Source organism: Anastrepha obliqua, chromosome 2, assembly GCF_027943255.1.
Source record: "Anastrepha obliqua isolate idAnaObli1 chromosome 2, idAnaObli1_1.0, whole genome shotgun sequence".
Classification (NCBI taxonomy): Eukaryota; Metazoa; Arthropoda; class Insecta; order Diptera; family Tephritidae; genus Anastrepha; species Anastrepha obliqua.
In genome coordinates, this window is record NC_072893.1 from 110,947,406 (window position 1) to 110,963,144 (window position 15,739).

Sequence of the window (15,739 nt, forward strand, 5' to 3'; positions counted from 1 at the left end):
ATGATTACAAGTAATCATTATTTGTGAATAGTTTTCTGCTTGTTATTTAAGTAATCATTGTTTGTTACGGTTTTTGCGTTTATTATTTCAAGTAATCATAGTTTATTAATATTTTTCGGCTTATTATTTCAAGTAATCATTATTTGTTAATAATTTTTTGTTAATAATTACAAGTAATTATTGTTTGTTAATATTTCTGCGCTTATTATTTTAAGTAATTATTATTTGATTATAATTTCTTGTTTATGGTTACAAGTAATCAGTATTTGGGAATAGTTTTCCGTTTCTTATTTTAAGTATTCATTATTTGTTCATATTTTTCCACTTCTGATTTTAAATAATCATTAATTGTTAATATTTTTCTGCTCATTATTTCAAGTAATCATTATTTGTTAACATTTTTTGCTTATTATTTCAAGTAGTTATTTTTGTTGATATTTTTCCGCTTATTATTTTAAGTAATCATTACTTCTTTGTTTAAAACTAAATTTAAAAAGGAATATGGTTAATAATAATTATTTTTTTAGGGTTTGCGGTTGAAATAACTTTGGTTTTAATACAAAAAATAATTAACTTATTGTGACGAAGCGTCGGTTTTTTACACCAAATGTATGTAATGGTAATCAAAAAGTAATCGTTATCACTAAAGGCATCACTTTGTTTCGAACTTGCGTAGGTAAAGGGACAAAGTGCACAATTTCATTGCTTATTTTTTTTATAAAAAAAAAATTTGAAGAAAAAAGCTTTGTAAAAAATATCATTCAATTAAAGAGGTTTCACTTTTTGTCCTGTTGTATTTTTTTTATTAAAAATATTTAATTCTTTTTACTTTTCTCTTTTTATCTAGTTAAAATTTGTTTTAAATAACAAAGAGTATTAAAAAAGTATAAAATTCAAGTAAAAATGTTGAATGACTTGACTTGCTAAAATTTTTTGTAAGCATTTCTTTAATAAGAAAAAAAGTGGATAAACATTTTTAAGCGAATTATGTTTTTAAATTCTTGTTTTTGTAAAAAAATTTATTTGAAAATGTAAAAAACACAAGCCTTAATTTTTTATATTATTACTTTTATTAAAAAAAAATGTTTTATAAAAAAATTTAATTTTACTTTATGATTTAAATTTTTTTATTGAAAAAATTTTTTTTATTACTAATAAAAGAACAATGTTTCGTAAAAAATTTAATTTTTAATTTAAATTTTTTTTTACAGAAAAAAATGTTTATTACTCCTATTAAAGAACGTGTTTTATAAAAAAATTAAATTTTAATTTTAATTTATGATTTTAATTTTTTTAAAGAAAACATTTTTTATGACTTTCATTAAAAAAAAGTTTAATTAATATAAAAACTTAATTTTTAATTTTAATCTTTTTACAGAAAAAAATGTTTATTACTCTCATTGAAAAAATGTTTCATAAAAAAATTTATTTTAAATTTTAATTTATAGTTTTAATACTTTTTATAGAACCTTTTTTTATTATATATATATTATATATAATTGGCGCATACACTCTTTTTGGGTGTTTGGCCGAGCTCCTCCTCCTCTTTGTGGTGTGCGTCTTGATGTTGTTCCACTAATGGAGGGACCTACAGTTTTAAGCCGACTCCGAACGGCAGATATTCTTATGAGGAGCTTTTTCATGGCAGAAATACACTCGGAGGTTTGCCATTGCCTGCCGAGGTGCGACCGCTATTAGAAAAATGTTTTTCTTAATTTTGCTGTTTCACCGAGATTCGAACCGACGTTCTCTCTGTGAATTGCGAAGGGTAGTCACGCTCCAACCCGTTCGGCTACGGCGGCTGCCGCGGCTTTTATTAAAAAAAATATTTTTTTTAATTAAAATTTGTGTTTTCTTTCTTTTTTCAAATAAATTATTTTTTTGACAAAAGAAAGTATTTAATATAATATAGATAATAAGCTTAAAAATGTTTATCTACTTGTTTTCTTATTAAAAAATGTTTATTAAAAAAATTAACATTACTTTTCTTTTTGTTAGAAAATTATAGCTCGATTAAAAGTGTTTAGCTAAGATAATCAATTAGTTAAAGTAATTAACTGAAAATTTAACGGTCCTTTGCATGTTTCTTTGCAATTAGTGCGTGCCCTTTTTACCCTTGAATTTTAATACCTTTTTTAATATCTCGCATTTTAATAACTTTTTCATAAACCATATATTTATTTAACCCAAGCTTTCTTACTTATTTTGTAGGTTATGTTTTCTAATGTGTTTACATTGTCACACAGCTTTTAATAGTCTTTCGGTATTTAGGTTTAAGTACAAATTTGGTTTGAAGTAATTTTAATACAAAAAAAAACATACTGTATTTTTGAAAACTTTTTTTTGGGTTTAAAGCCAAAATTTACTGCAAAATAATACTCCGTTTACAATATGTTTAATACCTACAAATACTTAGACTACTATGAGGTGCCTCTTGCGGCATCTTCTACATGCCATCCACCTTATGACATATATACACGCATACTCTCATCAAGCACTTAATAACAGCAAATTATACTTAATTATAATTAATTATCAATACTTATTTATTACTTTTTAATTATAATATTAATGCTAAATGAATGTTGTTTGTTTTTTAGTTTAAGGCAAAAATGAATGGATTTATCTGTTTTGCAGGTTAAGCAAAAGAATGCACTTAAATTATATGAAAAAATATGTATGTACGTTTACAAGAGAGCATTAGGGTGTGTAGAAAAAAGCATAAAAATATTTAAAAATTTAATAAAAGAATACTAGTTTTTTTTTAAGGAAAAATGTTTCATGGAAATTTGCGTGTTTTGTGGTGTAAACCACAATCTTCTGTTCATGTACAATAATTATTCTTTTCTATTGTTTATTTAACTATGTATGCGAATGTTTTCAAGTTTTTCTCTATTTTGCAAATAAATGCATGCTTGCTAACTCGATTGAGCGGAAAAGTACAAAAGCTGTAATAATTTATTTTTTTTTTTTTTTTTTTTGTGAAAGTATTTTTTTGTTTTACTTTTCTTGCTATTTGAATAGTTGTCATATGTGCTCGCATCCATTTAAGTAAATATGAAACGGCAATTTTTTGTTCGCCATTAGTGTTGCCAACGTCGTTACATGGTCGCGTTTACACTTGAAGAATTTGTGTTGCTTATTTTTTTTTTCTGCCCTATTTTCATGCTCCTTTCATTTCGTTTCGCATTATTTCCGTGTTTCCAGCTAATTTGTTCTTTTGTTGGTCTTCTTACTTGTTGCTTTTGACATTCAAAATACTTGCATTTTCATTCACACAGCCGAATTCTTGCCGAGTATTTCGCCGCTGCGCGAGTGCACGAATTGTCCATCGAATTCGATGGTCGAATTTTGTTTTACACTACCGGTTGGTGTTTGCAGTGGCTGCTTTTCATCTCTGTTTGGTGAAGAAAAAAAGCATGCGAGAATTAGTAACGGTATTTTCAGAAATCTTATGCTCAAATATGAGTAATATTTTGTATAGATATACTAAAGTAAGTGTAAAAGTGGAAAGAAGAAAAAAATTAAAGAAGTGTAAAAAGTGCTGCAAAAATCGACAGCTATCTAATAAATCTATTCGAATGTATGTCACACCAGTTTATAGAAGAAGAGGAAGTTAAAAGTGTATTCAAGTTCATGCATATTAAATAATATACGAGGTGTGACTAATAATTGCTACAACTGACGCTGTACGCATGCGCCAAAAGTAGCTTGAAACTTTTTCAGCACCTTTGGCATCGTACCGATTTTGATGTTTATTGACTAAATTAAAAAAGCAGAAGATCCACCCTATCGTGCCCGTTTGTTGATAGTATCTTTTCTGGATCTACTGATTGCTTTGCTTTTCTTAACAAAATTCAATTTAACCTTCCTTACATTGAACTGACCGACTCATTGATACTTTAAATAAAAGTTTCTCCAGATCTAATTCAGGTATGAAAATGCTCGTATGCCTAGGACATGCACTGAATCTTTTCAATACTTTCTGTGCTCATGCCATAGACGGCCGCCGTAGCCAAATGAGCTTGTACTCTTGGCGCCGATATTACCATATATTACCATATTCGGGCTTTTTCTACGTTAAGTTAGGTTAGGGTGAATCGGTTATCTACTGTGGGACACACTCGGACTCATAGCCCATTATGATGCCGCGTTGTCCTCATCTCTCTTAAAACCAGCGCACTTTTAAACGTTTTTTAGAAGATCCCTATTTTCCACAGCACTAAGATCTTCCAGTTTATTACAAAAATGTCTACCTGAAATTATAAATCTACATCTAGGTAGAGCAGGACAATGGCACAGAAGGTGCGAGCTCGTCTCTTTCTCTTCCTCACCTAGGCAGCTGCTGCATAAGACATATGTTTACACACCCATCTTCTGGGCGTGCTTGCCTATTAGGCAGTGCTCCGTTATAACTAAAATCAGTGTGCTAAGACTGTTCTTATTTTGGTTTAGCATTTTTCGACGTTGAAATGAATATATTTATCCTCACGAAAATAGTATAACAGTTTTCTCATTAATCTTCAAGCCCTGGGGAGTGGCATAAATTCTCACTTTCGGGCCCCACTTGAAGATTTCCATGATTTTTTTAATATTTTTTACTATTCAATTTACCAGAATGCAATCGTTGGACCCGTCGATACTGTTTTGAGTCCATAGAGAGCTTTGTTTCTTCTAGCTTCATTAAAAACAAACTTAAAGACGTTTTTTGAAGTGACGTTTGAAAGACGTTTTTTATTTATCCCATCACGAGATATGGCTCATTATAGACATTTAATGGATTTTCGGAACTTTTTATGCACTTGATAATAAAAAAGATAATTCAAATGTTTCGCATAGCTTTTTAACATAGTTATCTAATCCAAATTTTCGCTCCTAGGAATATTTGGAGCAAACAAAAAAATTAACATTTTATTCGTTAAAAACATGTAAGGCATCTAAGTAAGCCCAGCTATCGAATACTATATTTCTATACAAATAGAGAAATCACTTCATATTAGCCCATTTCGCTTTTAAATGTGGCTATAAGGTAGTCATAAGCGAGTTTGGGTCATTCGCCAACTGTATATAAATGCGCATATTGCCAACTGATCAACGTGGCGTATGAATGATTTTAGGTCCAGAAAGAAATAATGTCTCTAAAATCACAGAAATAATCGTAGTTGACCGGCATGTTTGTAGTCGTAGCATCGCCCAGGAGCTAAAGATCGACCATAAAACAGTTTTAAATCATTTGCGCAAAAATTGTACGCAAACATAATGGATTTCATTTTCCCAAACTATTATTACATTTAATATTAAAGTCATCCAACGCCCCAAAATTGTAAACGTGCCAGTAAAAAGTGAAACCTAATGGCTAACTATTTACATAAATACTGATTTAATTATTTTACACACAAATTATGTTAATGAAATATTGATTTATAATATTGGCTACACGTAATTTTGATATTAATGCTCATGCAACTAACAAAAAAACATACAAATATACATTAAACACATAAATATGCGCACATAAAAGGTTACCAAACAAAATGAGTTTGTATTATTTACTTTGGTGATACGTACAATGGCGATGACATTGGTGATCCACCAAGTTTAGCTGGTGGTGGTAATGGTAGCGGTGATGGTGGTGGCTCCTTAATCAACTGCCCACTGTAATTAGGTAGCGGGAAATGCCAACCGTAAAGACTGCTTGGTTAAATGTTTCTTGTTTTTTGTTTTTGTTTCTTTGGGGTGAATATGTTTGATTGTGGAGAAATGGAAAGAGGAGTTGGATGTGATGTCCATTTTGAGGTTGAAGATGAGGATGCGGATGAAGGCGAGAGTGGAGGCAGAGGGGGAAGATTACACACAAGTAGCAAGGACGGAAATATATATTTCTATATAGACAGATATACATAAACGGTTTTGATGAGTGGCGAAATTGTTTGGAAAGCGATTTGAAAGGAATAAGTTTCTAAGTGGTTGATTGCTTGCCGGTTAAACAACATTAAATTGATGTATTAGTAAGTACAAAAGAGAGAGAGAGAGAGAGAGAGAGGCAAAATACTGTGGGAACCATACAATTGTTGGAAAACACATATGCACGTATATAAATACCTACATACATACATAAGACACATATAACAGGCCTAATTACAACAAATTAGTATAGGAAACTAATGGCGTGTAGGAAACACCAAAATTCGTTGCTTAATGCTCAACGCAAATTGAGGTTATGTCTTGCTAGATGCGTTTAATTACATGTGTAGTTTGATTGGGCAGGATAATGGGAGTGGAATGTAACGTCTGGGGTAAATAAAATAATTTGGGTTAAATAAATAATATTGCACTAAAAATATAAGACTATACAAATATGAAAATTGATATACATATGTATGTTCGTATAACGGAAATGAAATGCAAAATGTAGGTTCAATCGGTGTTAAAGCCAAATAAAAAGAAAGTAAGCAAAAGTGTAAAAAAATTAAACAAAAACTAATGAATTGCGATTGAGCAGAAATGATTTTGGCCTAGCAAACACCCAAGCGTACTCAAGATCCATGTGCGTGCCGCGTAAATTTTCACTGAGCCGGTGTGGGTACATTTTAGAAAAGTCAAAGAAAAAGAAAGAAAATACACCACAGTATTGTATGTAGTGGTGCAAAACAAAATCGTTGGTGTGGGGAAAAAGAAGGGTGAAAGAAAAAAATGTGTTAAATTAATTTTGGTTTTACCTAAAAATTTGTTTAACTTGAAATTTACATATTTTTAGTGCAATACTATTTTATTCTTTAATTTAATGTTTTTTTTTTTTCAAACCAAATTTAAACAAAACAATTACTGTTAATACATAAAATATCAGTTGAAATGCTTACCTGCCCAATTTCGCTTCGTCATCAATTTCGGATGGCGAACGTTTCGCCCGGCGACACATTGTAGCCATCACGCCCATGCGTACCGTTACACAGCATAGCAAATCAATGATGAAGAGCAGCAACAACACACCGCCGACGGCTATGCCCACAATGGCAGCGGAGGAGAGCACTTGCCGTTCGGCTACTTGTATGACATCGATGCCTGTATTCGTGTTGGTCATTTAAAGGGGAAAGAAATGCAAAGAGAGTGCAGACGTGAGTAAAGTTGTAAAAGTGTTGATATGAGCGGTAAAAAGTTGAATGTATGTGAGCTTATAAATAAGTGAGTGGGAACTTATATTTATTTACAATAAATCTCAAAGTTATTTTAGACAGAAAATTATTTACTACTAATTAATTATTACTATAAATTTTAATTATTATTAGAAAATTTACTCCTTTAAGTAACGATAAAATGGTTTTATCTTAATTTTATTTTTATTTTTGAACGGCGATATTTTCTTTTTATAAAATGTATTTTTTGTTTAATTATACAGTGTAGAAGTTTATTTTAGTATCACGCAATTAATGTTTTAAAATAATGCTGTATGCATAGCAATAAATAAGATTAAAATATCGAAAAGCATAAAGGTTCGGATTTATAGTTTTTCATAATTTTATAAAATTATTTGCGAAACAATGTCATTTCTTTATTATTTTTATAAAATAGAAAAACAAAAACGAAAAGATAAAAAAGCTATTTCTAAATACAAAAAAAAAGCGTTAAAACTTAGCAAAAAATATAAAATATTATAAATAAAGCATACAAAACAGTTGTATTTGATTAATATTTCTTTTAATGTATTTAATTAATATCGTTTTTAATTTATTTAAAATTTTTTTAGTGAAATTTTTTATTATTTAATTAATAATTAATGATTAAAAAAATTCAAATTAAATATTTAAATATTCAAAAGCATTCCTTTTAATTAATAAGTATTTTAAATACTACAATAATTATTAAATATTTTAAATTTATTTAGTTTTTTACACTTAAAATTGAAAACTGTTTTTTATTGTTTTTAATTTTTAACTAATTTATTTAAATTCGATTTTTTTTAATTTAGAAGTTTTGAGTTTTGATAACTTTTATAATTTATTTAACTTTTTAAATTTTAAAATTAAATATTAAAATATTTAAAAACAATACTTTTAATTAATAATTTAATTCAAAAGTTTTGAGTTTTGATAGTTTTTATAATTTATTTAACTTTTTAAAATTAAATATTAAAATCTTTAAAAACAATACTTTTAATTAAAATAAAATAAATAATTGGCGCGTACACTTAGGTTAGGTGTTTGGCCGAGCTCCTCCTCCTATTTGTGGTGTGCGTCTTGATGTTTTTCCACAAATGGAGGGACCTACAGTTTCAAGCCGACTCCGAACGGCAGATATTTTTATGAGGAGCTTTTTCATGGCAGAAATACACTCGGAGGTTTGCCGTTGCCTGCCGAGGGGCGACCGCTATTAGAAAAATGTTTTTATTAATTTTGCTTTCACCGAGATTCGAACCAACGACCTCTCTGTGAATTCCGAATGGTAATCACGCACCAACCCATTCGGCTACGGCGGCCGCCAAACTTTTAATTAATAAGTATTTTAAATACTACAATAATTATTAAATATATTAAATTTATTTAGTTTTTTACACTTAAAATTTTAAATAGTTTTTGTTATTGTTTTTATTTATTACTAATTTATTTAACTTTTTAAATTCAAGTTTTCTGAAATGCATTAAATTTTTAAAGTTAAATTAAATTAAATTAATTAATAACTGTTTTGCCGTTCGGAGTCGGCTTGAAACTGTAGGTCCCTCCATTTGTGGAACAACATCAAGACGCACACCACAAATAGGAGGAGGAGCTCGGCCAAACACCTAACCTAAGTGTACGCGCCAATTATTTATTTATTTTTTTAACTGTTTTTAGTTCTAGAAGTTTTTCTATAAATTTTTTGTTATGTATTTAAGTAAATATATAATTGTTTTAAAATTTATAAATGGTTTTGTAAAATATTTCAATTGTACGGATTTAATGTATTTAATAAATTTTAACGATTTGAAAATTAAAAAAATGTTTTTGTTTAATTTTTTAATCGTATTTGTTTATTATAGTGCATAATTTCTTTTAATATATGCCATTTGTTTTAATAAACAGTTTTATAAATGTTGTTGCTTTTGATTAGCATACATTTTACATTAGTTTTATTATAATTATTAAGTTCATTTAGTAAATTTTTTAAGTGTGTTTATTTTGATTAAATTGAAATAAATGTTTTTTATGCACATTTTTTATAAATAATTATTATTTTATAAATTATTTATTTATTTACTTTTTATTAAAATTATAAATTTATTAATTTGTATGGTTCAAATATTTATTTAATTTTTCGAATCTAAATAAATTGTTTAAATACATATTTGTATTATACATTTTTTAAATTTTTAATTTTATTTAAATGTTAAATTTAATTTTATTTAAATTGCATTTAAAAAATTTAATTTTATCAAAAACTATGACTTTTTTTAACATTTTACCTTTATTTCAAAATTTAATTTTATTTAAAACTTTAGTTTGAGTTGTTTAAGTATTTTTAATTAAAAAACTTGTTTATGGTTATTAATTTTTAAAATTTTTTTGTATACCTATGTATTTAAAACGGTTAATTGAAGTAAATGATTATATTTTTTAAATAAACTTGTAAGAATTTTTTCAATGCATTTATTAGAATTAAGAAATATTTTGAATTAATGTGATTTTCTTCATTAAATTTTTTTGAATATATTAATAGTAAATCTCTTAATGTTTGTATTTAATTGTTTCAATCAAAATAATTTTTTTTATGCTCTTTAGTATATTTAAAGTTTTTGAAGTTTATTTAAAGTTTTTACATTTAAATTTTTAAATTTTCTAAAAAAAAACTTAAATAAATCAGCCAAAAAATATATTGACATATCAAAAATATCGGGCGTTTTTTAGAGCTTAAGAATTTGAAATGATAATACAAAACAGAAATTTGGTTGTAATGCATTTTTTTATTATAATCCTACAAGCCAAGTTGAACGAATCGACCTCGCATCTTCTTCAACATTTTGCGCACAGATTTATTTGTTTTTTTTTTTTTTTCAAATTAATTTGGAAGCGTTGTTCTGGCGTTAAAATATTCCCGATGACTTGCCACGTCTTACTGAACAGAAATGTCAACACAGTTTGCCATTCTCAGCTGTCAAGCCATAGCTATCGATATCGATAGTTCTCATGCTCTTCAACAAACACCCGATATATTAGTTATTAATTAAATAGTGAAAACATTTTTTTTCCTTCTAATTTTTGGGTTGAATGTGGAATAAAATTTCGAATAAAAAAATAGCTGTTGTTTAACTTTCTTTGTGGGGGTACTGTAGGGTACTCATATGAATTTGGTTCGCTTTTTATGCTTGTCATATTTTCAGCGCAAGACTTCACCAAGTGGTTGCGTATTTAATTTTTATACTCGTATCAGTTCATGCCCGGCATAAATAATTTTCTGTCATTCACAGCCATTAAAGTTAAACTTAGAAGTAAATTTTTACAAGTCATTACTTAGTTCTTCATACTTAATATAATATTTTAGATTGTTATATTTTTTTCGTTAAATAATAATTGTTATATTTTACATTTTTGTGTGTGTATATGTGATATTTATTTGTTTGAAAATGAGAGGTAAAAAATGAAAAAAGGCAATTATAAAAATATATTACATACAAATTAAAAATAAAAAAAAATGAAAAAAAATGAGAAAAAAATTTTAAAACTAAAAGCAAACAAAAGGTAATGCATAATAAATAAAAGAACAAAAAAATAATGCACCAATTGCCAGAATAATAAAAGCATTCCTTTCAACTGGGGGACTTCAACTTGCTGGTTGCGTTCTTGGATGAGTGAATGCATGCAAACAAATATACTTTTTTTTGTACAGAGGAAATTGCATAGACTTTCTGTCGAGCTTTTGTATTCCAACATTACAAATACCAATGCAAAATTAAAAAATTGGTAGAAAATATTTTTGGTTTTTTTTTTTCATTTATATAAATTATAAAGTACGTAGATAAATATGAAATACAAAGTAAAGAATTTTTGTAGCCAACTGTAGAACTGAAATAAAAAAATTAATTGGAATAAGTGGAATTTATTTACAATTTAGTAAATGTGTTATATAAGCATACAAAGCGGGGTTCTCATATATATATAAAGATACAGTTTATTGTAAATGGGTAGAAAAATATCTAGAAAAAATATAGAGAAGACATACACAGTGGTGTTTTTGAGCAATAAAGCTTGAAAAAAATGTGCGCAGTGAGGGACAAACAAGTAAAGAGGGTTAACTAGAAATTTAACTGGTAATTTATAAAAGCGCAGATGTAATTTTTAAAAAGGAAAATTACTTCAAAATGTTGTTGTCTGCAGGCTGTGAGTTGGGATTTCTAAAAATCTACCTACTACAACAGTTCAGCAGGAAAAAAATTATTAAAGAAAATTTTAATTAAGTTGACATTTTTATTTCGTTTTGTTTAATTTTATGTTATTGCATAAATTTGGTATTTAATCACACGTAAATAGTTTATATTTTACTTTAATTGTTTCAGTTAATTTGTTTTTCTATTTTAAACTTCATATAATCATTTAGCTACATAAATCACTAAATATAAACATATTTGTATAACATATACATATTTATTACCTGGTGAAATCGTACACATACATATTCACTGTGCTTTGACATTTGCAGTGCTGCATTGGTGGGTTAATAACATGTTTAGAGCGAGAGAGAGAGAGAGAGAGAGAGAGAGAGAGAGAGAGGATTATGGGCGAAACAGGCGCGAGGTTCATATAGTACAGTTTCATATTGTACAACGGTACTTTTCGAACTTCTTGAAGATAAGTTAACTCATCAGCCGAAGGCCTCCATCGCCAGTGCTGCGAGCCGCATTGGTTTTGCAGAATATTTAATTTATTGTAAAAATAATAAAAAAAAAACTAAAACAAAACCCTCCAAAAAAAAAAAAAACAAATAATAAAGAAATCATAAAATAAAAAAAGACATTTTTTTGTTAAGACATTTTTGTTCTACGAGTAAACACGCAAGAAAATGACGTGAATACGCGGAAAATCTAGATTTGAGAAATGCAGTGTTTAAGGGGGGAGCCTGGTTTATAAGGTAAAAAAAATCATTTTTTTTTTTCATTTTAAGCGATTCCTAATATATTTCAGAATATTCACACAAAGTTACAGAGCCTAATTCTCAATATTGCCGTAGATACAAAGCCAAAGGTAGGCGAGCGTTAGGTAGTGACGCTGTGACCGGACAGCTATAGTAAAAGCTTTATCTTCTTTTCTCGACTTTTCATTTTTATGATTTCTTTGAATTGGCGTACATGAATGAAAAAAAAACTAATGAACCTTTTGAAATGAATCATAGCTTGTTCCCTTCAGTATTAAATTTTCTTCTATTTGAACTAACAAAATAGATTAAAAAAAATTTTCAAGATACCAAGTTGAAGTGATTTTTTTTTTATAGAAAGGCATTTTTTTCTTTAAAACCTCCAAAAAGTTGAAATTTTGGAATTTCTCTCAGTTTTCTTAGTTCATCTAGAATAAAAAATCATGATAATTAGAAATCCATTTGAATTTTTTGCTTTAGATAATAATTAGGAGCTGTATCTTGTACGCCAGTTGGAAACTCCAGCGTTGCAGCGCTCTACTAATTTCTATGTTAAACATTTTTTTCAACTTATTTTAACCAGTACAAAATTTTTTTATACTTTTTAAATGTTCATTAAAAGATAGAAAAAACTTTGCAGTGCTAAATTAATTTTTTCCTTGAAAAAAAAAAAAAAAAATCGCAAAGAGATGCAATTTTAGACCTCACAAACTAGGCTTCCCCCGTTAATCCCCACTTTTTGTTGCGCCGAGCTGGCGGTTGATATGCCTGTGCTTTAATTGCTGGCACAGGAATTAAGCTTGAACCTCAAATCAAGCGTGCCAGGCGATGTGGCTTTCCGCGCCTATTCAGCCGACAAATGTTGTAGCTGTATAAAGCCACATCGCCTGGCACGTTTAATATGGAGTTCAGCGCTTTATTCAGCTATACGATTTGTCGGTTGAATAAAGCATTGAAAGTTATTACGTGTCGAACGCTTGGTATGAAGCGCTAGCTTTACAAATTGAGCGCTTCAGTGAACGCAAGCGCTGAAGCATCGTTTAGTACAGATTTAATTGTCGTAACTTAACTTAGTTAATTTTTTTGACAGCTTTATTGAGCTTTGAGCTTGAGAGCTCAGCTTGCCGTAAGAAACTTAAGAATTTATCGATTTTAGATTGTTGAACTACGGGCTTACATACATACATAAATTGTGAGTGATTAAAGTATAAGAGATTGAGAACATAAAATGATAATAAAAAAGAGAAATATTGTTGGAATATTTTTTTTTTTTGATAGATAGTTTCATTTTATTTTTGCATATTTTGGATTTATTTTTTGAATATGATATCTGGCATATGTCCGCCGCGGCTACGAGTTACATGGTTCAATCCAACAGTCCAACTTTTGACTACTTTTTCGAATAAATCGGGCTGCATGGCGCCAATAAAAGCTTGAATATTGCAATAAATCGATTGTTAAGTGCGCTGTATGCCGAGTTGCGATGTGTTGTTCGAACCTAATGTCGTCGATATTGAGCTGATTTACTTTGGGAAGTAAAAATTCCGTCAGCATGGCGCTCAGTGCTGAAATAAATAAATTTCCACAATTTTAAGCGATTCGCGGTGACTTTTCAAAACTTGCTGAACAGAAATGTCAACACAGTTTGCCATTCTCAGCTGTCAATCCTTAGTTTTCGATTTCAATAGTTCTCATGCAGCTAAAAAACACTCAATATAAGCACTGGAAAGCGAAATATTAGTTTCGGGAAAATGTAATCCATTATTTTTGCGTGCAATTTTTGCGTAAATGGCTGTTTTATTATCGATCTTTAGCTCCTGGGCGATGCTACGACTACTAACATGCCGGTCAAATTCGTTTATTTCAGTGATTTTATCGACATTTTTGTCGAAACCAAAATTCCACATAATTAGCTGTTACAGTATCGACACCATAAACTTCTTCTTCTTGATTGGCCGCTTATGCGATTTTGGGTGAGTTTAACAAAGCGCGCCAGTCGTTTCTTTCTCGTGCTAACCGGCGCTAGTTGGAAACACCAAGTGAAGCCAAGTGCTTCTCCACCTGATCTCTTTCCAATGTAGAGGAGGCCTTCCTTTGCTAACACCGCATCGAAAACTTTCATAAATACTATTTACAATTTCAATGGCCTGGCTTGCATTTTCGCAGGATGCACCGAATTTTCTCTTCGTTGACTTCCATTGTTAACACTCTGTAACTCACAACCGAATGGAACAAACAACAAATAGCAAACGAATTTGTTTAATGTGAAATGACACCTTGACAACGAGCATAAACTTAAAATTGTTTGATCGATACTTTATGAGATATCGATCACTACAGCCATCTACCGAGAAAGTAATAGCTTTCCTTTTCCCCAAACTAATATACAACTCAAAAATAAAATAATAATAATAATAATAAAACGAAGGGCTATCGAAAAAGTATTGCCCATTTCTTACGCTGCATTAAGTTAAGTTACCGCTATTAAGCCTAGAGTAATTTGGCTTTGACTAGTGCTTCAATTTAGCAGCGGCGAAAAGTTTGGTGGCTTGTTTGTTGCTGTTGGCAACGCGTTAACACTGCAAGCGCTTCAAATAATACAGTGTACGTGAAAAGTATTTGCACCTTTTTTAAATAATGTAACAGTAGCATTGCTAATTTAACTTTTCTTATATTTCTTTCACTAATATTTTTACATTTTGCAAATTTTATAATAATTTTAAGTTTTTATTTTTATTTAATTAAAACTATGCGTTTAGCCAACCGCTTAGTTTAGATGTAAGTTTATATGTATGTTAGTACTCTATATTTTGTTTAGTTCAACACATTTAGTATTTATAGTTTTTGTAACTAGCACTCAAATTATATTTATTTTATTGTAAATATTCTATTCACTCGCTTAATGCTAATATAATTGATACAATATTTATTTACAAATTTCTCTGGTAGTAGAGTATTATAAATATGTTTCTCAAGGGTGTGCTTCATTTCAGTTTTTTTTAATTTTATTTATATTATATACTTATAGTATTTTTCGACCCACATCAATAATAGTTCTTCACTACTTAGCATACGTATGTCTATGTCAGTAAAAGTTTGGCGGGATTATTAGTAAATTTTAGCTAACTATAAAATTGTTTGCATCAAAAACAAAAATATGTAAATATTCAAATGACATGTGAAAAGTTAGAAAAAAAATTGTATGTGGGAAAAATCCTAAACGCGTGTCATCTAACCTAAGTTAGCATTGCTCATTTAACATAGCCTTAAAACCAGAAATATTATACAGGGCGATATGAAGTGTTACCAACTTCACACTGCTTGTATCTGTAAAACAGCTCATGACATCAATGTCAAAATTGTTCTTATGACAGTTCAATATATTGTGTATAAGCCATCAAAAGCATTTGCGTCTCAGTTTTGTTGAATTTTTTTTTCTGTGATGGAATTCAAACGTAATAGTGTGATTGCGATATATTGGGTAGTCGAAAAAGTCTTTTCGTATTTCTAATCAAACTTCAACTCATTTTTTTTATATTTATAATGAACTTTATTAAACCAAATATGTACCATTTTGGTCGACCACTCTTTGCCATTTTTCTTCTAGATAATTACATTATTCCATCAGTGTAAAACTTTT

At 29.0% G+C, this 15,739-nt stretch overlaps 1 protein-coding gene across 4 annotated transcripts in view; it reads right to left on the reverse strand.

Annotated features, from left to right (window-relative positions):
- Positions 1–1,934: 1,934 nt before the first annotated feature.
- The window catches only part of LOC129239527 (fasciclin-2), a 158,277-nt gene continuing 144,472 nt past the window's right edge, over positions 1,935–15,739 (reverse strand). Inside the window, exons 8-10 of one of the 4 annotated variants that reach the window (XM_054875068.1) lie at positions 6,861–7,062; positions 5,569–5,655; positions 1,935–3,397 (exon numbers count right to left, since the gene is read on the reverse strand). In XM_054875068.1, the coding sequence (XP_054731043.1) occupies positions 3,274–3,397; positions 5,569–5,655; positions 6,861–7,062 (413 nt within the window). In that variant the 3' untranslated portion in view covers positions 1,935–3,273. The remainder of the gene's footprint in view (positions 3,398–5,568; positions 5,656–6,860; positions 7,063–15,739) is intronic. The other 3 variants (XM_054875069.1, XM_054875070.1, XM_054875071.1) reach the window with 3 other exon arrangements.